Here is a 24822-nt window from a genome sequence, read left to right as displayed (position 1 = left end):
CTTTTGTTGAAATAGTTTTCTAATGTGTTTTATTGTTCACATCTGTCAAGTATTGTGCAAATTACTTATAGTTAACCAAAGCTGTTAAATAATTGATAACACATACACAGCTGCTTTGATGAAGCAGTGAAACAAAGCAGCATTCCTTCAAGAATAAAGTAATTAGCACTGCAGACTGTGTTATAATAAAAAGCTTTACAAATATAATCATATGTTGTCACAGAATTTCAGAAATTATTTCACTGTACATGACAAATAACTGTACTGCTTTTGGTAAAATGTGTGTCAGTTGGATTCAGTCCGTTTGTGAGCATGTAAATACTATGAAGCCTTTGAAACTGTTTGAATGGGCTTGACAGACATTTCATCAAACATGAGAGCTTTGAGTACTGTTAAAAAGAAAGTCAGATAAACTCACAGGACAAACATCAGCAAAAGATCTGATCCCTGTTTTCACACACACGTTTATTGTTTTGAAAAAGAGACGCATACCACATAACTACCATGGTTAGTTCCTGGTCACGGATGCACACTTTCAGCTGTCAAATAAAGGTGAAAAACCATCACTGTCAGGCTTTGACCCCACCTGCTTTCAAGTCTTGCCTTAAAGTTTGCTCGTCGTACTCTTTCATTTTCTGGGTGTCCAGACTTCTACACCCCCCCCCCCCCCCTCCGACCTCCACACTCAGCTGACAGTTGACAGGTGTAGTAGAGTTGGTGAAGGCACACAGAGAAAAACATTTCAGAAATGCGGATGAGCTTGAATTAGCCAACTATAAATATATTTCTGGGACTGTTCTTTTGGAAAATTGTTAATAAAGAACTAAATAAATTACTACTACTACTAATGTTTGCAGTAGTCATACAATGCAATACAATCAATTCTGCACGTGTGAACAGTCAAAAAAAAAATTGGCCCTGGCCCTGGGTGCTCTTCTTGGCTAAGCCCTGGATTTTGTGAACTCCTAGATCCGCCCCTGAGGAGGACTAAAGGTTGTAATAATAATAATAATAATAATAATAATAAATAAAAAAAATGTATTTAGCCTATTGCATGTACATTCAGATATTAGAGAAAAGTATCTGAAAAGCTCTGAAAAGTTAAGAATTTAGATTTGTGAATATTACATTATTAAAAAATAAATAAATAAATAAAATAAAAAACTATGATTCCTGTCACATTCAGTGAATCCAAACAATACGTTTATCCAAAGAAGTAATAAAAAGCGAGGGTAGATATTGACTATACAGTCTGTGATAGATATTGATTATACAGTCTGTGATAGATATTGATCATACAGTCTCTGATAGACTTGATCAGCTGGTTTCCCTTCCTGTGCTGATCAGCCACGTATCGCCACGTCTTCGCGCATGCTCAGTGTCGCCCTCACTGATTGTGGAGTTGTTCCGGGGTTGGTGAAAAACACAATCATTGTATTCCCTTTTTCCCCCCTCCTTTCTTTTCACATATTTATCACACTAACCACGTAGAGGGGAGTCTGAGGGTTTCTGCGGACGTCTGTAGAGATGAACTTCTTCAGAGGAGTGATGGGTGGGCAGGTACCCGGGCCGCAGCCGTCCGGAGCGGAGACGGTAGGAAACCTGCCCGGCTAGCTGCGGCTAGCTGAAGGCTAGCTGCGGCTAACTGAGGCTAGCTGAGGCTTTCCACCTCTGTGTCTGATCAAATGAGACCAAACACACTTTATCATATCACATTTGTGTTTCTGTACTGACAGATGATTTGTTATCTCTCCTAAAAATCACCTAGAATAATATGTTAAGACACTGGGGCCTTCTTTTAATGAATGACAACAAATAGCTTGTCAGGCTAATTGGCTAACTTGGCAGATCTGTCAGTGTAACCTTAGTCTGTGTTTGTCTTACCTGCTGTCTCTGCTACGTGTAGCTAAACAACAGAAGAATGAATGAAATAAAGAGACAGAGCTGACTATTAGGAGTGTCATGTGACAGCTTGTTAATCACCACCATCCAACAATATATATTTTTTTATTAAGATAGCCAACACTAACGACAGATATATCCAATGTGAGAAATGGTTTAAAGGCAAATAAATTATTCTGCATCATATAAATCAGGCCTTCATCTGGATATACTGTTCACTGTCATGTAGTGCTGCAACTAACAAGTAGTTCAATCATGATATTATCGGATATTGATTACAGATCCCCTCTAGACGTGTTTTAAGACATGTAAAAATACTCTACTGTGAATAGTAATTTGTGTCTTAGTTAGAAATTCCTAAAATTGACATCTACTCCTTCCTCCTCTTCAAAAACCCCAGAATCTATAAATAATGGAAATATTGTTCATTTAAAAACGCAATCTACTATATAATACAAGGCGTCTCCTTCTTCACTGAAATGTCAGTTCTCAGTGTTTGTGCACTGGAGGCTTCAAGTTACCACATCGCACTTGTGAAAGTTAAATTGGACCAGGATTGACTCCAACTTCCACTTCAGCAGACACATTTGAAAGCGGTTTTCTAGTGTCAAACTCTGCATGATAAAGCTCAAACCCTACAGTGAAACAGTAGTAAGAAAAACACATTTTGCACTTCAAACATTTAGTCCAGAAATATGAGAAAACATTAAAAATGATATCTTCTAGCTTCTTGTTTTGTTCAAAGCCCAGAGATATTCACAGGGTTTAATTACAATTATAATAAGATCCAATAGTTATCTTAATGCACAGTAGCATATGAAGACCATGCAGAGTACTGAATTCAGGGCTCTCTTGAAATGCTTTCTTGCTGGCGTTGCAGGAGGATAATAAGCACATAAACAGATCTTTGTCTCTAAACATTCTCGTCCTGGCATCTCAGATTACTGGTTTGTCCAACCATCCAGAAACTGAGTATGTAAGTTTGTTAAAGATCCCCCCAGATATGTTTTAAGATACAAAAAACTCATTAAAAAAGTTAAAATATCTTGCTAAAAAATCTGAAAATTACATCTACTCCATCTCCCTCATTTAAAAACCCTGAAGTCATTTCTAAAGGTAAACTGCGAGCCACAAAATGTCTCCTACTACTACAAAGTCCAAATTACAGTTTATGCCTGCTGGAGGCTTCAAATTGGTTATGATGTCACAAAATAATGTTTGTACGCTGTATTTTATCAATCAATCAATCTTTATTTATATAGCGCCAAATCACAACAAAAGTCATGTCAAGGCACTTTTCACATAGAGCAGATTTAGACTGAACTCTTTAATTTAATTCGAATGTCCAATTAAAGGAACGATAACAGAAAAAAAAACAATTTTGGTATTTAAAACATAAGGCAGGTGGTATTTTAATACATGTTCTCATTGTTGACACATTTAATTAAAAGACCAAAATAGTCAATACATTTATTTCACCTATTATTATTGTCTGTTGTCCAAGCCTGATATATCACATTCCTCTGTGCCATAGACCTCCATTGTTGGCCAAATCATTTTTGTCAATGACCACGAGCACTGTATTTTATTTTGATTCAATGTCATATCCTCCATAATGATAAGTACTCATTTATGTGTGTGTCTGAAAATAGACCCCAACAAATGTAATGTTTATTCCTGTTAGAGTAAGGTTTTCTAAAAACTACAAGGCTTACTGAGACTTTTAAAAATGAAACTATAGATTTCTTACTATTTTATTTTAGTGTCTCAAGAAGGAACCAGTACATGTCAGACAGATGGAGCAGGGAAGTTGTAAAGTATTGAGAGATTGTTGTATATGAAGCTAAACAAATAATGATTCCTCCATTGACAGATCCAGAAACTGTGTGACCGGGTTGCCTCCTCAACTCTCCTAGAAGACCGCAGAGATGCTGTCCGAGCTCTTAAGTCCCTTTCCAAGGTAAAGTATTGATGAGAAAGTCATAATTATTTATGTGAGATTTGTGTCAGGCAACATTTAGTGATGATTCGGTGCTTTTTTAAATACAGTTGTGTTTAGTGTATTAACCATTTTTTAATAAACAGGAGTAGCTATCAACGAAGAGAAAACAGCATGCAAATTTAATCAGTGTCGCCCTGAATTGATGTAAATGGATGTCAGACATTTGTCTTGTTTTTTTCCTCTCTCACGCCATCATGTACCATTAATCAATATCAGGGGTCGTGATTAAAGCTGATTAACTGATTAAAGTTGATGAACCAGTCGTCAGGATATTCCTCTACGAAGTCACCTCTCAGTTCTGTTCATGGACAGTTTTGTTCCTGGCTGCCTCATCAGCCGTGAATAATGAGTTTGTCAGGCATGAAAAAGGGGTTTAGGAGGCGCAGGGTGGCCTATTAACATGTAGGGGGGTCAGCACTAGTCTGAAACAGGGAGAGGTGTGTAGACTTCCTGTGTTTTATAAAGAATACAATATGAAGCATGTCAGTGTTAGTTCTGCTTGTGCACAATTATTGAAACATCTTTATTTCTCAGTTTTTCTTGTAAGTGCTGACCACAGTGTGTCATCGGTCTTTATGAGTTTTATTCTCTCTTGTAGAAATATCGTATGGAAGTTGGCACACAGGCGATGGAGCACTTGATTAACATACTACAAACTGACAGGTACGTCGATGCGGGCTTGAATATTAAAATGAATGAATGCTTCAAATCGATTTATGTGCTTTAGTTTCAGACACTTTAATTGATCAGTTTCATCCATAATGTTGTTAGTAACATCTGTGCTTCTCCTGCTATGAGGAGTCAAAATGTGTTCTGTGAAAAATATTATATTTGTGTTTTATTAGGTCTAGTATATATGTTTTCATGTAAAGAGCTTCATGCTTGTACTGTTTCCCTCAAATGTTTTTATAAAATAACGTAATGTTTAGACTTCTTTTCAACATTTTTTATTTGACTCAAATTCTGTAAACAATTATCCTTTCTCTTGTTAACATTGTGCTCTTTTAATAAATAATCAAACAGGTCTGACTCCGAAATCCTCGGCTATGCTTTGGACACGCTTTACAATATCATCTGCAACGATGAGGAAGAAGAACAAGGTATTGTACCCTCAGAACTATTAGAAGGAAAGACATTTTAATTTGAAGTCATTTAAAAAAAAAAAAAAAACCTGTTTGAAGATAATTCTTCCTAATTATGTGGCTACTGTAAATGGCCTTGACCAACAGAACCATTGTTCTGTTTGCATGTGTAATTGAGTTCAATTAATGTCAATTGGACTTCAGTCAATTTGCATTCCCCTCTACAAACTGATAATGACTGTTTTATATAAAGATTTTCATCTCTCTCTTCTCTTCCATGTTTTAACCCCACAGATGAATCAGAAGGTAAAACTCTTTGAATGTGCATGATGCAAATCCCCCCCCCCCCCCCCCCCCCTTTTAACCACCAGCAGCACGCACAAACTGTAGGGTCCTCTTGGTTGGGCAGCTGAAAAGAAAAGCATTACTAGCCTTTTTTTTTTTTGCATTGTTCATTTAGTAAAACGCTGATAAATTATGAGGCTGTTTGATTTTTGTCATGGCATGTCTCCATGAGAATCAATGCTAGCTTTTCGGTGAGGCTTTAAACTTCCTCTCCCCCCCCGCCCTCGCAGATGCAGTAACCTCTATCCCTGTCTCAGGGAAGCATAAGAATGTGTCCATACCTGGTCAGTACTGAAATCAAGCTCTCTGTGCGCTAGTTAGAGTACTGCTGTATAACTAACTTCACTAAAATCAGTCGGCACTGGAAAAGTGGCCTGAAGATGTTTTCGGGTGGTAACAAACACGCTTCACTAATACCACACCATTTCTGATCCTGTCTGTTAATGACATTTCTCATTGCTCCTTTGTTTCCTCACATTTTATTACCTTTAATACCCTTTTTGCACACTTGTGGTGAAATTATGCAGTTTGATTGTTGATTTTTGTTGTTTTTAATTGTTGGTTCACCCCAATTACAAACAATTATACTTCCTTACTTTCTTCTAGTGGTATATAACCTTGTAGGTAGTTTTGGTTTTACTTGCCAAAGTGTGTAAATCTGTGGATAACTCACTGTGGCAGGGGCACTGTTTTTTAAAAGAGGTTTTACATCGCTGTTGCATAAAAATAAAATAAAAATCAGTCTATCAGTTAAATGTTTGGGGGGCAGCGGAACAATCTGTAAACACAGCATTGACACGTTATTACCTTTATATACAGTAGCTGACATGGTGAAGGTGTTAGCAAACAGTTTACTAACAGCAGACACATAGCAACATCAGCATTCATTGAAGTCATATTCGTAGATCTCCACCAACTTCAGAGGGAAATATTATTTGCCAAGCACTCCACTGTGTTCACCAGCAGGTCGCTAACTTTGTCTGTTTGATAATTGGTGCTGGGCAGGTAGCGTACGAAGAGTTTATCAGGAACAAAATGATAAATGTTCAGGCTGTAAAACCCAAAACAAGGGACTAAAAGTCCATTACACACAGTCATTTGATCAATGTTTGATGTAAAAATATTTATAAGTGCAGCTTTAAATTAAATCTTTTAGCACCACAGTATGAAATTCCTATCTTTATTGTAATGTTGTGGAAGCTGACTTGCTCATAACATTGGTAACTAAAACTTAAACTATCTTCATTGCTAGATACTGTCAGAAGTAAGTGAGTTGTTTTTTTCAAATTTGGGGTGACAGGACCTTGAAGTTTGGTCTGTGGACTTGTACACTGTAGGATACTTCCTTAATTAGATGTTTATTTTATTACAGTTAGAAAAATGTTGTGCTTTTCTTACTTACTTTACTTATCAAGTTAAAAAAAAATGAAAGGGGGATTCTACAGAGTTGTGAGTCCTGGAAAAGAAGAAATCAACACAGTTTTGGACTGAGTGTGTGTTTGTGTTGCTGACATGTAGCTACTTTTGGGGACACATTTCAGACTAAAGACCAGTTAATTGGGGATGTTTTGTCCAATTGGAGACGATAGGGTCAGTGGTTAAGGTTAGGATAATGGTAAATCTCCAGGAAATGAATGTAAGTCTATGTAATGCCCCCAAAAGTGGCCTAAGTAAACGTGTGTGTGTGTTTTTTATTCTATTTTATTCTATTTTTTATTTTACTTTAACACAGTGATTGCCCAGATTTGTAGGTTGGGAATACGCATATTTTTGAGTGCAGTACTGTTCCTAACCAGCTCATCACACTGATACCATCAACTCATCCCTCCATTTATTATTTATTCCTGTGTATAACCAGTTGAATCCCAGTAACCCCACTGAGCTCTCTTCACCCTCCCATCCATCTGTCTCCTCACCTGTGTATCTCTTTATATTTCCAGAAGGTGTGTTCACAATATCACCCTGAGCATGTGCACAATTATTGGACAGATTTATGTCAATATTCATTATAGAGTCATAATTTAATATCAGAAAATCTCCAGTGATAAACTTTTTTTTTTAGATTTTTTGAGATCTTAACTCAGGCTGATTGCTATGAACAAACCAACTGGTTCCCTCACTAGATTGATGCCTCCCACTGTGATATATCATGCAGAAGTTTCTCATTTCATTTTTCTATCTTACTTCACAGATGAGAACACCCAGAAGCAGGCAGATGACCTCGGCGCCCAGTTCACAGACACGTTCATCCAGGACCCCGAACACGTGACCCTGCTCCTCACTCTGTTGGAGGTACTGATTCTGGTCCAGCAGAGAGACGTCTTTCTTATTTGTCTTGAACAACTGCCAACACTCACGTATTCATGTGTTCATTTTAGGAGTTTGACTTCCATGTTCGTTGGCCCGGGGTGAAACTGTTGACAGCTCTACTTAAGAACCAGGGAGTTCAGTTGCAGGGCATCATTCTGGTCAGCCCCATGGGTGAGTCTCTCCTTCACTGCAGCAACACAGTCCATGACATGTCAGATCAAACTTGTAATGTCAAGATTTTACTCAGGAGGTGAACACTCAGTTTAATATCCACAAAAGACAAAAGGTTCTTTGTTATTATTTTCATTTAAGAGAAAAATGTCTCAACGCTCTTCTCTTCAACCCGTATCAGTTTTCCCTTGTCTGTTTCTGTTTGAAGGTGTTTCCAGATTGATGGACCTGTTGGCAGACTCTCGAGAAGTAATTCGCAATGATGTGAGTACTTTTAAGCTGTTAAAGTGACACTAAACCACATGTAGGTTTTTGAAAGTGTTGAATACAGATCTATCCATCATGACAGTCAAGTATAAATATAATGCTGTGACAACCAAAACTGATGACTGACGACCTGTTTTCCACCTTCCGACAGGGCCTCTTGTTGCTTCAACAGCTGACTAAAAGCAACGCTGCCATACAGAAAATTGTTGCATTTGAAAACGCATTTGAGCGTCTTCTAGATATCATCACAGAGGAAGGCAGCAGTGATGGAGGTAAAAAAAGATTTTAATGATTCAAGTTTTCAGTGCAGAGTTAACTGAACTATGATTTAATTACAGTCCTGCCTTTTGTAATTTCTATAATTTAAGATTATTGTCTGTCTTGTGATATTTGACATCCATCCATCTTCTGTCCTGTGTGCAGGTATCGTGGTGGAGGACTGTTTGCTGCTGTTGCTCAACCTGCTAAAGAATAACAGCTCCAACCAGAACTTCTTCAAGGAGGGCTCCTACATCCAGAGAATGAAACCCTGGTTCGAGGTCGGTGATGATAACTCTGGGTGGTCTGCACAAAAAGTTACCAACCTCCACCTCATGCTGCAGGTAATGTCTCATGTTGCTCATATTTTCAAACAACCAATTCATCATACTGAACTTCAGGATGTTGTGTTAATAAAATATTCTGTGTTAATCCCAGCTGGTGCGAGTCATGGTGTCTCCTGTGAACTCTCCGGGAGCTACAGCCAGCTGTCAGAAATCCATGTACCAGTGTGGCCTGCTGCAGCAGCTGTGCACCATCCTCATGGCCACTGGTGTGCCTGCTGACATCCTCACTGAGGTAATCACAGTAATATTTAGATAAATAAAACCCACCACAGAGGATAGTCGCTTACCTGATGCTCTGTAACTCGGAGATAAACTGTTGAGGCTGTCTGTGATCTGTCTGCTTCTTTTCAGACCATCAACACTGTATCAGAGGTCATCAGGGGTTCACAGGTCAACCAGGACTACTTTGCTTCAGTCAACGCGCCTTCAAACCCGCCAAGGTGAGACACAAGCCATGTTAAATCTCTTCTATCCATTTAAAAGTAAATCCAGTTACGTCATCTCTGATCTCTCTTCCTCTTCCATCCATAGACCAGCGATCGTGGTCTTGCTCATGTCCATGGTCAATGAGAGACAACCATTTGTGCTTCGCTGTGCTGTCCTCTACTGCTTCCAGTGTTTTCTCTACAAAAACCAGAAAGGACAGGGGGAGATAGTGGCTACACTGCTGCCCTCCACCATTGATGGTCAGTTACACCAAGTCATGAACTTTTATAAGTGTTGTTATTCTTATCAGAGGTCTGTTGAGATTTTGTTCTTGAGATGTCAAATGCAACATCTCAGAATCAACACAACACACTTTTTAAAGCTTCCTTCTTCAACAATCAGTAAAAGTTTCCCTTGAAGAATGGCTATAGTTTATATTCTTAATATTTAAAACATGGATAATCTGCATGATGTGATGCAGGAAAAAGGAAATGCATTATAGAATTCATCATTTGAGAGTGTGTTGCACAAAAATAAAGGCTACAAAATGAATTGATTAAAGTAGAAAAACACTTTTTAAATGGCATAGACACAATTTACAGTTAATCTGTGTTTTTAAATGGCTTGTATGTAAATTTGACCATGTAGACAAAATGTGAAGAAAGCTTTCACGCTGTCCTTGAAATACTAATGTCCAGATGTATCTGTGCGTGATTGAACGCCACAATTAGAGCTGAAACAAGTCACTGATAAATCGATATGTCGATTGACAAAATGAATTGGCAACTATTTAGATAATTGTCATTTTGTTCTGGCAGAAAAGACAAATATTCACTAGTTACAGCTTCTCAATTTTGCTTTTATCTGTTTTATATCATTTTACACTGAATATTTATGTTTTGGACTGTTGGTCAGACAATATACAAGATTCCAACAAGATAATAATCATCCACAAAAATTAAAATATTTGTAAGTTGCAGCTTTAGCCACAATGTTACAAATTGTTCATTTTTTCCCTCAGCCAACTCCATCTCAGCGGGCCAGCTGCTGTGCGGAGGCCTTTTCTCAGCAGACTCGCTGTCCAACTGGTGTGCCGCTGTGGCCTTGGCTCACGCGCTGCAAGACAACCTCACCCAGAAGGAGCAACTGTTGAGGGTTCAGCTCGCCACCAGCCTGGGAAAGCCGCCTGTCTCCTTGCTACAGCAGTGCACCAACATCCTCTCCCAGGTAGGTGAATAACAGAGCTGCTGTGACGGAGGAGATGTTAATATGTGTGTCTTAGCAGCGAGGATTGTTTAAGAACAGGATTGTTTTTGTTTGACAAATGGACAAAGGTTGAGTGTCAACAACAGTGAAAAGAACAGTGTCACATTATTGTGGTTTTGCAGGGTGATAAGATCAACCGACGGGTGAGTAAAGTGTGTGTGTTTGTGTGTTTGGGCGGCACCTGTCCTGTTTTATTTGGCTTGGCATCTGTAGTAGGGCCACGTCAGCCCACGTGTTGGGGGATCTTGCTTCCTTGTAACTTTTTACAACCCCCCCCCCCCCGATCCCTCCCCTTCCTAACCTACAGCTAGTTATTCCTCATTAGGGTGCTACACGGGTGCACTCCTCCCCACAGATTTGGAGGCTTGTGATCCAGGTGCTCACACTGCATCCACTGCTGGAATGTGGGGAAGTACACAAGTGATCACCCGAGAGAGGTTTAGCTGTTTTTTTGTGTTTTTATCTGTGCTGATAGCATCCTAACACTCGCTTTTAAAAAAAACAACTGTGACCTTGGACTGTTCGCTGTACTGCAAGCCCTTATCTATCTGTTCAGGAAGTGTTTTGAACTTTGGGGCTTTTTCCTGTCCGAGTGAGACACCTTCACTCTTGTTTGCCTTCTTCTCTTATTTACATGCACCTGCGTACAAATGTGCGACGCAGGCGCTGGAAGATTTTCATAAATTTTACTTAAGAGGGATATTTAATTTACACTCTGTGTTCGGATGGGTCTGGAGGCAAATTCAGTCGTACTGAAACCTTCATGGTTTTCCTGGGAAAATAAGTTCGCACTTCCCTCTTTAAATATCTTCTGGAGTTGCAAAATCTTCCTTTTCCTTCCATCATAGTCTCTTCACTGGGAGGTTGTTGCATTCTGCTAAAATGCATGAATTTACAGCTGTGCAGGTGTTTCTGAGGTATTGTTATTAAGGCTACTTGAAGTGTTTCATAAACTAGACCTGTTTGTCTGTGACTTGAGAATCATTTCATCTGTCAGTCCGTGCTGCTGAGGCGAGAAGCGGGGAAACCGTCAAACACAGCTCGAACATCTTAACGCATATTTCAAATGCTGCACTTTCCCCTTGAGAATTGCCATTTTTATTGTAGTGTAGAAACTTTTGTGCTCCTATGAGCCAAGGACCTGTGTTAGGCAAAAACTCCCTGTAGGGTCTTTCAAGGCACACAGGCCTCAGTCATGGTGCCAGACTATGAGCTATTAAGAGGGCTGTTTGTGGTGGTGTTTTGGGGTTTAATCTTTCCTTGATCTGGTCATTGAGGGGTTGTTACTTCTTTAGGGTCAGTCAGAGCAGTAACCACGGCATAGTTTGGGGGGGGTCTGGTGCATTATTAGTCGGGCAGCAGCCTCCCTGACTTTCAAAATCTGCTCTTGAAGATGTGGATTTCACTTCTTGTTGGGGAGCAGTCTGTTGGAAAAATAGTGAATTTCTCCCTTAAGGTTCGGAGCAATTTCTTGCCCCAGCTATCACAGGCTCCTGTTCCTGAGAGAGAAACATGAAACAGGAGGTCGACAGGTGGATCTTTGTGAAGAGAGCGAAGCACGGATGTTGAACCGGAGTGTTGTAGTAAAGACGGAGCTGAGCCTGAAGGCAGTGAAGCTCTTGATTTACCTGTTTGCCTGGAATAGAAATGCTGCTTTGTCATGGTGAAAGGAGGAAAATCCCTCTGACTTCACACTCCACCACATTTATCTGACAGGTTTAGTTACTTGGCAGATTCAAGTTACTATTACATAATATAATAAACTAATAAATTATGATGCAATATTATAGACGAACCTGTAGTATACATATAAACTAATCACAAACAGCCACTTTAACCAGCTACAACATTAAGGCCCCTTTTATATGGTGTGATTTTGGGATGAAATAAAAATCTACTTCCCCTGCCAATGTTCATTTTTAAAGCCCCAGAAACTACTGACATCTCTTTCTCATCTTTTCAGCTAGTAACTGTTAAACTGTAGTTTTAACCACAATCATCCACTCAAATACACATAAACTGAAGTACAGTATAGCTTTTTTTGCAGAGGCCGATGTTTGTTCGATTAATACTTGTCTTCATTTTACTTTCTTTTGTTTGTTCTACATTTTCGCATTACGTCACATTTGGAGACTAAATCTGAAAAGGTGATTTTTGTAAGTCTTTTTGATGCTGATATGCTGAAAAGTTTTTGTTTTTTTATACCCACTGCTTCATCGCTGAAATCTCCATACTTCCTCAATTTTGGCATTCTTTTTATTTTACTCCGAGAGAGAGAGAGAGATCTGCTCTTTGTGAGGCATGATGTGCATTAATTGTTAATGCACCAGCTTGTTAGCAGCCTTCAACTACAGTGTAGAGTTTATAGCTTCTACTCGTCTCTGCACTGTGTCCCAATCCGTATTTATTTTCATCAACTCACATTCAAACTCCATGAAAACCATCTTTTTTTCCTACAATTGATTGAGATAAATTGCTTGAAATTGCTGTATGTTGACTCTGAACGTATAACCGTTAAGCTTTGTAAAGATGAAAGAAAATCCAGCTTGTTGTAGATCTTAAATCTTTTTTAATCTTTTACCTCAATTTGTTTTCATGGAAGTGCATGATCACATTATTATTTATTACAGTTCTTTTTTATTTTTAATAAGCACTTATAGTGGGTTGTGCTTTGCATGTGCTGATAGCTCGATTTTCAATTACAGTTTCAGATTACTTTGATCTAAAGTCATCAGTTACTTGTAGAATGAAAATTGCAAACTACAAAAACAGAAAAAAAAGAAAACCGTGAACTTGTAGTTTACCTGAAGGCTGAATGTAACTATTTTCGATGCTTAAAGAGCTTTGGTTTTTTTATTACAGGATTGCATGCTCTGGTCGACCTAACCTCGTGTGAATATCCGAATGTTTCCATTTGAACTGTGTCCCAGGTTTTTTTTGTTTGTGATAAACTAATTAACTAATAATGGTTGATGTGATTGAAGTGAAGATTTTACTTAATCAGTTTGTTACTTTTTTGATCTGAGAGTCAAATGCAAGATTTTACCCCTTAAAATATCAGAATAACTTAACACCAAGTTGTATTCATACATATTTGTTTATGCTATTTTAACAGCCCCCGTTTTCATTTCTATGGCTATACTTTTGTTGGATTTGTTGTTTTGTGTCACATTCTGCAAATGCAGAACATTTTTTGTTATGAAAAACTGGACTTAATCAAATTTTCTATGACAAGGATTATAAATCTAATACTGATTATGATCACGTACTGTGACCTACATGGTTTAAACTCTTTCCCCCCCCCCATTGTTTTTAATATCAGGCTTTAGAATATTATCTATTTAGTTTACATGAGAGCAGACTTTACTGTCATTCAAGACGTACTTGTAGACATTTCTTGTGTTTTCTGTTGTGTTCAACAGGGCAGCAAAGTGCAGACCAGGGTGGGCCTCCTCATGCTGCTGTGTACGTGGATCAACAACTGTCCCATAGCCGTCACTCACTTTCTACACAATCAGGAAAATGTTCCCTTTGTATCCTTGAAGCACTTCACGAGCCATCGGCCATTTTTCATTACTCCTAATGTCTGTATTGTTGCCATTTTTTGCTGGAAAGTATCTAAAGCCTACCTGTAAATTCACTAGATGTCACTAGATGAAGTAAATTGACATAAACTTAAACTGCTATTATTATTTTTTTATCCTTAATATGCTTTTAAATCCACAACCACCTTTACAGTTTTATTACACACACAACACACAGCAGCAGTGATTCTGAATTGTTATTCAGCTCAGTCCTGTCCATCCATTTCTACACTGATGTGTTCACAGGCCAGCTTTTCATACTCAGATATTCAATTTGGATGCTTGATTTTCTCACTACAAGGAGCAGGAACATCATATTCCAGTTTCTGGTTAAAAGTGGTATTAGATTTTGTAATAGGTCCTTGACTCGTTGACTCCTACAGCTGACAGCGCAGATCTCAGAAAACCTGGGAGAGGATGAAAGGCTGGTGCAGGGCCTGTGTGCGCTGCTTCTTGGCATCTGTATTTATTACAACGACAACTCACTGGAGAACTACACCAAGTAAGTGTTACCTTGAAAAATAATGAAAACATTAAGCAAGAATTATCATAGAATCAATACCACGAATATTTTCCTTACTTTGCCTACTTCCCTTCCTTTTTAAATAAATGCAGAAACCAGATTACTGTGATCATTGAGGAGGTGGCAGGATATTCGTAAATGTATTCACAAGCGCTGCTGTAGACTGATTAACTTTTAGCTTTTATTTACAGTTGGCCACCATTTAAACTGCTATATATACATATATATATATATGTGTGTGTGTGTGTGTATATATATGAGCCATTTATGAGCGACCATGATAACGTCTTCAGTTGCTTTATTTGCCTAAGAGTCCAAAACCTTAAGATATTTTAATTCACTATCATCTATGACAAAGAAAGACAGCAAATCCTCACATAAGAGAAGCCTGGAAGCAAAACAATTTGGTATCTCTTCTTTGAAAATGAATGAAATGATTATTCACTTCTCCAAATAGTCGCCACTTAGTTTTTTTCTGTTGATCAATTAATCATTGCAGCTCACCTATTTATACATTTCTTCTCATTGTGTTGCACATGTGAGTTATTCAAATAGTGTAATTCTCTTTTTATGTCTTTGATTTGTTGAGTTTATAACAGATTAGTACAGTTACACATACCTCATGTTTATCTGTAAATATGCATTGAAAAGTAACCAGAGCTCTTTTAATTCCTTAACCTGATGAAGCAAACTAGGTTTCTTTTTTACCTGCCATTTAAAAACATTTTAATAAAGAAATCAGGTTATATCCTAAAGTGAGGAGAGATCAGATTGTTTAAATCATGTAAACTCAAACTACATCCTGTTTTAAAGTCTTCTCTGTTGTCCTCAGAGAGAAGCTAAAACAGCTGATTGAGAAGCGGATTGGAAAAGAAAACTTTGTAGAGAAACTCGGCTTCATCACAAAGCATGAGCTGTACTCGCGGGCAGCACAGAAGCCGCAGCCCGTCTTCCCGTCTCCAGAGCAGATGCTGTTTGACCACGAGTTCACCAAACTGGTGAAAGAACTGGAGGGTCAGTCAGTGATCTTTGATTCTTTTTTTTCTTGATGATGAATTTATCATGATAGTTGCAGTTTCATGTTGGTCTCACAAATGTTTCCACCCTCCACTCTAAACAGGTGTGATAACCAAAGCAGTTCACAAGTCCAGTGAAGATGAGAAGAAGGAAGAGGAGGTGAAGAAGACGCTGGAGCAACACGACAATATTGTGACTCAGTACAAAGAACTGATCAGAGAACAGGTGAAGAGACTGAACCACGCTTCACTTCATGGTGTCTTTATTTGATTTACTCTCCTGTTGACAGGTTTCTTTTGATTTATTTGGTGCTCAGGATGCTCAGATCCAGGAGCTGAAAGAGCAGGTATCATCGATGTCATCTCAGACTGAACAGATGCAGACTACAATCACCCAGCAGGTGTCCCAGATCCAGCAGCACAAAGACCAGTACAACATCCTCAAGCTGAAGTTAGGTGAGTCTGATAAAGGGTTTGAGGAATAGAATAGGATAGATACAATTAAATAAATATATAAAATTATAATGATAACCTTTTAAAAACTGTTGTTACAAAGTGCTTCACGGAGCAAAGGAAGACAAGAACATTTAAGGCAAAACAGCAAGAAACAAGAAATAAAATCACCCAGAGTCCAAGTACAAAGTTATAGAATGAACAAATAAAATAAATAATTGCAAGCTATAATTCGAGGGCAGGAAAAGTCTGTCTGTACAAATGTGTTTTAAGAATATACTTGAACATGGTAGAACAAGTGTTAATTAACAATATGCACATCATATTCTTAATCTGATTCAGCAAATGTAATGTTTATGTCTTTAAGTACATTACATACCAGGGTCTACTCTTACTTTTAGTCTGATAACATTTTACAGCTTTATTGCTGAGATACGGGGTGACGGTAATATGCAGCGACATCGTTAGATAAAGTTTTACAACACAAACAGAATTATAAAAAAGACAGATATGGTTTTAGGAGGTCTGTGTGTTATTGATAATATTCATATGTCTTGTTCAGCTGAGTGCAGTGACTTTACATAACTCATATCTGGCAACCAGAACTAGCACCAAAGACGCTGCTTAGAAGTGCTGGTTTGGGCAGAGGGATAAGAACTGTTGTTTACCATGAAATATTTTCAACATGTAAATACTGTAAAGTCCCCCCAAAAAACTAATTTGTATACAGAATAAACAAATGAACTTTAAAGGTGTTTTTTACCTGCTGCATCCAGTCTTATGCTAAATTAAGCTCACCATAACCCAACTCTGCCTCTCTACTTGATGCACAGACATGAGAGTTGTTTAACTTTATTAAGTAAACTATTATTTCAGAAGTTAAACTAAAGCTTAACACAACAGAAATGTCTCTTTTATAATCATCAGTGTGTTTTAATTTTGTATTTATGCAACATCACTATAAATGAAGCTGCTCAGACTTGAACTATGAAGGAGGAAAATGTAGCGGATGTTTACAACGAACCATCTGAGTTGAGATAATATAGTTGAATCAGAAATTGCTCGTGTTGTTTCCTTGTTTCACTTCTGTAATGCGCAATGCCATGTCTAATTTAGGTAGCAGGTAAAATGCTTTCATAACCACATTGCATGGTGACTAATACTCTAAACACTGTAATGAAACTAACTGAAACACCTTAATATGATTGTTTACAGCACTGTTCCCTTACAATCCTCAATATAGTACAGTTACATACCTTTAAAATATATTAAAATCATTTGGAAAACACCTTTATCCAAAGCCACATTCACCAAGTGCATTAAAACTCTGTAGTAACAAACACAGACACTTGCTTTGTATTGCATTCGTCAACATTTACAACATTTCTCCTGAAACTGCCATTTTAATTGTGTGTGTGGTCCTGAATCCAGGTAAAGAGAACCAGACTCAGTCTAACAGTCAGGGAGACGGCTCGCAGGTGAACGGGCTGCAGACAGAAGAGCTGACGCAGCTCCGAGAAGAGATGGAGGAGCTCCGCAAGCAACACACACTCCTTCATACACAACTCGGTGACAAAGACGCACTCATCAACACCCTGGTTAGTACATTGTGTGTCTGTGTGTGTTATACAGAACAAAAACTCTAAATAAATGAAGTTGTTGGTGAACATAGTTTTGATATTAATTGTTTAAAGGAGCTCCACAGACAACAAACACGTTTTTCAAACAGCAACAGTGGTCATTATTCAACTACCAGAGTATAAAACTGATTTGTGTGCAAACTTCCTCCTGACTTGCCTGTTTTCTGTTGTTATTGTTGTTGTTGTTATTACAGGAATTATGTCAAGTTTTCTGCGGTCTAAACTTAAACACTGCAGATAGACTTTGAATAATAAATGACATATTAGCCTCAAACCGTACCTTCAGAGTTTAAACGACGTCACACTTACAACATTACAGAAGTGATGACTGCAGTTTTCCAACCAGCCAAAACTCTGAACAACAAATAAAGTCTTACAACACAACTTCCAGCCGTGCGTTGTTATAATGACACATCTACTGAGAGCAGAGCTGTGAGATTGACTGAAAATGAAGCAGCAGCTATTTTGATAATCAATTAATTGTTTAAGTCACATTTTCCAAACATTCACTAGCTCCAGCTCTTCAGTTACTTTTTTATTTTCTTAGTCTTTTCTTTACTTTACATCTTTGGGTTTGGACAAAATATTTAAAGACGTAACTCTGGGCTTTTGGAAATTGGTGGCATTTTTTTCAGTTTATAGAGCCAACAATTCATCACTTTATTGAGAAAATAATTAGTTGCAGCTCAAATTGAGAGCACATGCTGGTTCTGAAGACAACCTTATGATTAGCATAGTTTCTGGAGTTTTAATTTTGTCACAGTAAAAATAAAAGTAAAGTGGTAAATAAAAGAAAGGTTTCACTGTATTTTTTAATTTTTGTATTGTGTTTTACTGTAGAGGTCGGAGGCGGCACAGACAGCAGAGGGAACAGCAGGAGGATCAGACAACACAGAACTACTCAAGGTGAGACTTTCTCTCTCAAGAGGATCAAACTGACCTTTTTTTCTCTAATGTGTTAAAGGGTCAGGTTGGCATTATTGTGTTTTTTTTTTTTGTCAACAAAATCCCACAAAAAGACCAAAACCCAATAATGTTATCATGTGAGAATCTATCTTGTCAGGATTCAAGTTATGTCCTTGTGACCAATCAGCATCCTAGAATTATTGGCCGGTACTGGCATGGTTCAGGTGTGACCTTTTAAAAATGGGTTGTAAACATTGACTGTACATAAAGGTGGAAGTCATGACACCTCCCCATAAGTGAAGCCAAAACATTTTGATCACCCCCTGGTGGCTGACTGCAGTAGGTGAGACATGTGCCAAACTAAAATATCAATGGACATGTCCAATACATTTTTCCCAAAGATGATTTCTGTCATTGCGATTGTTCTTATCACACTGATGTTCTGCCAAGTGCTCATTTTTCTGATAAGTTTGTTTTTAATTAGTTATTTGATTATATAAAAACGGGTTGTGACATCATGATTGACAGCTGTGACAGAGGCTCTCAAACCTCCATCAGGCGGTGGGGGCGTGTACCACTATTTAGATAATTAATTTATTGTTTTGAGTCATTTTTTAAAGTAAAAATGCTGAAATCTCTTGTTCTAGATTCTAAAATGTGAGTATTTTTTGGTTTCTTTCATCATCTATGATAGTAAACTGAATATTTTTGGGTTGTGGATTACTGGTTGGGACAAAGTAAAACATTTAGGTTGCATATTGGGCTCTGGGAAACGGTGATCAACATTTTTTCACCCTAGTTGTTAGAACACATTGAAGCTGTATGACAAAGAGGAGTAAGAAATATCAGGCACCTAATATACAGCTGACACTTGATAGTACAATCAATTCATTCTTGATTTTGGTTTGTTTTGTTTTATGTTTAAAAAAAATAGAACATTGGCAGGATTATTTCTGACTGTTAAACATGTTTCTTAGTGTCAGCTGATGTATTCATGTGAATGTGTTGTTTATTCCAGGAGCTGGAGGCTCTGAGGAGTCAGGTCCAGTCCCAGTCAGCAGAGATCAGCCAGCTGAAGACGGAGAGAGAAGACCTGCTCAGGAGAGCTGAAGCAGGGGTAACAAAAAAAAAGCAAAAATGACACCAATGAGGAATAAATATCACACTAAACACATTCTGTATTAATGAAGCTCTCTGTGGTTTCTTGAAGTTTTCAGATGCAGTTCCCAGCAATGACGGCTCATTAGATGCCGCCAAGATGGCAGACCTGGAGAGCAGACTCGCAGCACAGATGTCTGAGACAGAAAGACTCAAGGTGTGTAGAAAATCTGTCTTTTTTTGCCATCTGCTAAGTTTTGTATTTAGAGATCTTTCTTATCAGCATATCCACCCACCACCTGCTACTGTCTTGTCCACCTGTCTCCTCCTCCTGATCTCCTCTGTCCTCTTCTCTGTCCCAGGAGGAGGCGAGCAGCCTGTCGAAGGGCCGGGCAGACCTGGAGCAGCAGCTGGCGTCAGCCACCAGCTCGGTGGCCATCCTGCAGAACGAGAAAACAAAGCTGCAAACGGAGGTTCAGGAGTCTAAGAAGGAGCAGGATGACCTGCTGATGCTGCTGGCGGACCAGGACCAGAAGATCCACAGCCTCAAGCTGAGACTCAAAGACCTGGGAGAGACGGTAGACAAACCTTTAATACTGTGTTTCTCTAAATGTATCAGGACCAATTTCAGTTTTAAAGCCGGTCATTACGCTGGAACAGTTTACTTCTCATTCATTCAGACCTGCTGACAGTAGTGAGGGGATTGTTATAAGATAAAATAAACTTCAATGTCTTGAGGGAAATTTGTCTTGGCCAAAACCCAACATCTTGGAAGATTATTAATAAATAATTATCAGTAATGTGGAAATAATGATTAAGTGTGTAAAGGTGAATAATTGAACAGAAAGAAGTCTGGTAAGGTCAGAAACTTACAACACTTTATCGTATGGCAGATTTTAAAACCAGGAAAAGACAACACTAGATGCCATATCACTGTTTTATCCAATAAGACTATATCTAGTCTCATATCACGATATACATATATATATTTCCCAACCCTAGTCACGACTGATAAGACCAGCGTTGAGTCGTTTCACTCCAAGAAATAAAACAATGGGGACACCTTTAGCCTCACAATATGAAATGAAAAACAGCTTTAAATACGAAATAAAAACGTTGCCAAAAATTTGACTTAAACGATCAACAATTAAATGTCTAAATTGTGATTTAGTGTATAAATTTAATGTTTATCATGCCTGCAAAAAAAGTGAAAGTACTGTTCTGTTTTCAGCCAAGAATAGTGACAGCTAGAGATGCACTGATATTGATATCAGATACCAGTCTGGAATCAGTGATATCAGGCTGATCTGGTATTGGATACCATTATTTTAATAATTAACAATTCAGTAAACTTATATCTGTGTATTTAAGTTAAGAAAGCAATGATGTTGCCTCACACATCAAAGAATAATCCCAGTCTCTTCCACACAGTGAGACACACAGTTTCTTAATTAAACACTGGTATCAGATGGGTACTGGGTATCAGCCGATACCTAAAGCCCAGGAATCGGTATCTGGACAGAAAAAGTCACATCGGTGCATTCTTAGTGCCTGCAGTCGTGCTCTCATGCTGTATTCAGCCCCCAAACCCTTCAGCGATAAGGTAACCTGCCCTGTATGTAGCCTAAGAGGCAAAACCTGGGGCAAAAAAGTCAATGTTGCACCCCTCAGTGCTGCTCATAAAGCTGATTGCTATGAGTGCAAAATAGTAATTAATGAAGATTTTAATAAACACAGAGCTTTTCTCATCTGGACAGCTGAAAATGTGACTGAAACTGCAAAAGAAAAAGAAAAGAAAGAAAACTATACTCTTGCAGTTGTTCAGTTTGTTTTCCTCTTTGCCTGTAAAAGTTTTGCTGGTGTAAATATGTGTTAATGTCTCTTTAGTTTGAATAATCATTAGTGTTAGCTGAGCTCTTAGTTTTATAGTCGTGCGTAGCGAGCTTTAAGCGAAATAGCTACAAAAACACGATTTGTGCAGACGACTCAGCTGTGTTTTATGTGTTTGCTTTAGTTAGTACTGTGATGCTTTCCTTATAGGTGGAAGATGAAGACGACCTCGACGCCAGGGACCAAACGGACGATGACGAGGAGGACGACGAGGAAGACGAGGACTAGAAAACATTGAAGAAAGGAAACAGGAGAGAGAAAAAGAGAGATGGAAATCTGTCTGACAGCAGGCAAGAAAAGACTTTGCAGAAACACAGATGAGAAACTGAAAAATAGGACTAAATATTTGAAGCGGTTTCTCTTCCCAGCTGCCACGCTATCTTCATTTTTTCCCTTCACCCCACGTGTTCACATCACATGTTCATGTTTGTTGTTTTTTTCTGGACTTTTTCACTTGTCCTACATCTGTTTCTTCTTTCGGCTTTCAGTGAAGAGATTTAAAGTTATCAGTGCGTTCATCTCTGCAACTTTTACTTTCAGTTTGGGATGGATTTTACCAGTCTTGTGTTTATTGTAATGTATTGTCATATAGTTTATAATTAAAAAAGGACGCTACTGTAGGTTAATTTTAACTCGCAAGTCACCTGGAAAATTTAGAGCGGAGGATTTAAAATGTAGCACCTAAAAAATGCACCTATAGACAGATATGATATTACTCTCATGTTATCGTAAACATGCTGGTGAGCCCGTCGGGCCTGGCTTTGTTTATCCTGCTCTATTAATGCGCTCGAGTCCTCTCACGCTTAGAATCACCCGTGTCACTGTGCCATCACCCTGCACTCTGAATTCATCCGCCTCCTCCTCCCAGTCTGTTAGAGTTCAGTGTACTACAGTATTTCAATACTCAGAGTTGTTCCATTTCACTTACAACACCTAACTGCTCTGCGATATGCTGCAAAACAGACAGAAAACATGTAAAGACAAAAAGGATATTTTTGCAACTTTTTGTCCAGTACTGGCATCCAGCTTCTGTATGATATTGTGTAACTTATCAATTTATGAGCCACATTGAAATGAATAAAAAATCTATTGGTCTGTATGCCTGTATGGAGGAATAATTGTAGATAAATTAAATTTTACTAAATCAATGTCGAGACATTTTTTTGTTTTTGTCCGTTTAGGATTTTTTAATGTCTGAATGTCGAGCTGAATAACTTCACTGCAGCCTAAATAAATATGATGCCCACATTTAAGCGCTTTTTTTTTTGACACATTTATAGACGGGTTTTCTGCAAAACACTTTTCTCGGTCACTCAACAAAATAAAGTAAACCTTTCAAATTCAAAAGTTTTATTTATTAATATTGTGTCAACACAAACTGATAAAAGAACATCACCAAAATAAGATTGTATAAAAATGATGGTTTATTTTAGGATATATCTGATATAGACACACCGACTGGTATAAATATCTGACCAAGAATTGTGTACTTAAAAGTTTGGTCAGTTTATTAAAAGTAATGTTGTTCAAATATTTGTGTACGACTTGCAACTTATATTTTAAGACATAAGACACACACTGTTAATCACTTTTTTAACAGTTTTAGTCCTCAGACCTTCATTGGGTAAAATGTCTGTCACAGTCAGTTATTTTAAGAGCCTGTGAGGGACCTCAGTGAGAAAAAAAAACGAATTCATGCTCTTGAATTAATCATCTGTATGCGCAGATTACTTAATTACTTAATTAGTGCTCTCAATTTAACTATTTTGCCTGTTTCCTTCTTATTGAGGGCAACCAGACACATTCAGTCAGCTGGAGGTTAGAAGAGAGTGACAAAGACGTTTCTCCTTTAATGTCATAGTGATTAAGTGATTATAAGTTTAATGTTATAGTGACAGTAATGACAGTAACTTGCTGTTTTAAGCACATTTCAGAATTGTGTGGTTACATTTTTATACATGTTATACATGTTACTGAATTCTTCATTTTTTCACTGATGTTAATATGTTTACTTCGTGTTTACCTCCATAATGGCACAGAAAAATCTTACTGTGCCGACAGATGACTGAATGCATTTAGTGCTCTTTACAAAGAGGAGAAAACAGATAAATAGAGAGTTCTAATTAAGTAATCTGTGCGAATGAATTATTAAATTGAGAACACTAATTGTTTTGTTTTTCCTCTGTGGCCTCTCCCCAGCTCCACTGTTATTGATTCAACGTACCTGATAATGGTGCTTTCTGGTGTTTCAGAGAATTTTTGGTACTTGTTACCTATTTTTGAAATATAACAGGAACATTAAAAATCATTCATAAGGAAAACAAGTCATTTCCAGACATGAACACAGAATCGAGAGATTCTCTCATCTAGAAAAGGAGACACTTCAGACGTCTTAAAGTTTAATTTGCTGCTATGTGATTTCAGTCCTTTAACAATTATAGAAAACTACAATCTCCTAAAATATAAGGTTTTGGACAGAATACCAAAGAAAATCAATCTTGTGACTTCCTCAATAATACGCAGAATCTTCACCAGAATTATTGGATTTTGTCTGCAGGGCATTAGCAGCGCACACTTATCTCCCATCACATTTCCAGCCACAGAATATATTTAATATCTGTTTTCTATCATTATTATTTTGGGGGAATTTTATGCTTTTTTTTGTTAGATAGTTGAAAGTAGTGAGATGACAGGAAATGAGGGGACAGACAGAGAGACAGAGGGGGGAAGGATATGCAATAAAGGTCCAAAACTGGACGTGAATCATGCAGGCGTAGCACCATCCATACAACACACAGAAAATCTATAAACCATAAATATTCTAATGTTTAAATTTAGAAAACAAGAAAATGTATCATCCAAATGCATCCAAATCTTCTTTTTTTAAATCAATGATCAAAAAGAGAAACCAACGATTAAAGCATGTTACGTAACTGCTGGACAATGTGCAGTACCTGCAGCCAGGTGTTAAATCTGTTAAACTTAGTGCAACTTTGCTTCATAGATAAACAACTAAATCATTGCAATATTGATTAAAAAATGCTTTATTTCTCCGTTGAAGTATGAAACTGTTAAAAGATTTATGTTTTTGAGGCTTCTGTGGTGATTTGTTGGTATATTTTCTGTTTCTGGCTGACAAGTTTCTGAAGATCTGTGAAAACAGAAGCTGCTCGATCAAACTTACAACTGTGCTCATGAAGACGCTCATGTTTATTTAACACTGAAGGCAGAAAGTCAGAGTCAGACAACTTGTCCAAGCACTTCAACTATTCTACCACTGAGCCTCTGGGGGATGGGTAGATTGATAACACGGTTCAAACCTAAACAACGCTGTAA

General features: G+C 37.9%; 1 protein-coding gene across 2 annotated transcripts; it reads left to right on the top strand.

Annotated features, from left to right (window-relative positions):
- The first annotated feature begins 1380 nt into the window (after positions 1 to 1380).
- Positions 1381 to 22861, top strand: uso1 (USO1 vesicle transport factor). Of its 2 annotated transcripts, XM_062432519.1 has the most exons (25): positions 1381 to 1593; positions 3776 to 3862; positions 4503 to 4567; positions 4928 to 5004; positions 5281 to 5292; positions 7523 to 7623; positions 7710 to 7812; positions 8021 to 8076; positions 8231 to 8351; positions 8503 to 8681; positions 8776 to 8916; positions 9036 to 9124; positions 9216 to 9370; positions 10132 to 10337; positions 13799 to 13909; positions 14344 to 14462; positions 15316 to 15497; positions 15604 to 15725; positions 15817 to 15955; positions 17384 to 17550; positions 18433 to 18498; positions 19517 to 19615; positions 19709 to 19813; positions 19959 to 20174; positions 21637 to 22861. In XM_062432519.1, exons 1-25 carry the CDS (start codon positions 1528 to 1530, stop codon positions 21712 to 21714), a joined length of 2862 nt encoding a protein of 953 aa, XP_062288503.1. In that variant the 5' UTR covers positions 1381 to 1527; the 3' UTR covers positions 21715 to 22861. The 2 variants fall into 2 exon arrangements, with proteins under 2 accessions (XP_062288503.1, XP_062288510.1); XM_062432526.1 differs by lacking the exon at positions 5281 to 5292.
- The last annotated feature ends 1961 nt before the right edge of the window (positions 22862 to 24822 follow it).

This window comes from Scomber scombrus, chromosome 2, assembly GCF_963691925.1.
Source record: "Scomber scombrus chromosome 2, fScoSco1.1, whole genome shotgun sequence".
Classification (NCBI taxonomy): domain Eukaryota; kingdom Metazoa; phylum Chordata; class Actinopteri; order Scombriformes; family Scombridae; genus Scomber; species Scomber scombrus.
This window is presented reverse-complemented; position numbering and strand designations above follow the sequence as displayed.

What these genes read in the sequence shown, in the direction of transcription:
- uso1 (XM_062432519.1), top strand. Translation starts at nt 1,528, where the DNA reads ATGAACTTCTTCAGAGGAGTGATGGGTGGGCAGGTACCCGGGCCGCAG. An exon ending in GGAAGGCAGCAGTGATGGAG is followed by an intron (nt 8,352 to 8,502) that starts GTAAAAAAAGAT and finishes TCCTGTGTGCAG; the next exon opens with GTATCGTGGTGGAGGACTGT. An exon ending in ACAACACAGAACTACTCAAG is followed by an intron (nt 18,499 to 19,516) that starts GTGAGACTTTCT and finishes TGTTTATTCCAG; the next exon opens with GAGCTGGAGGCTCTGAGGAG.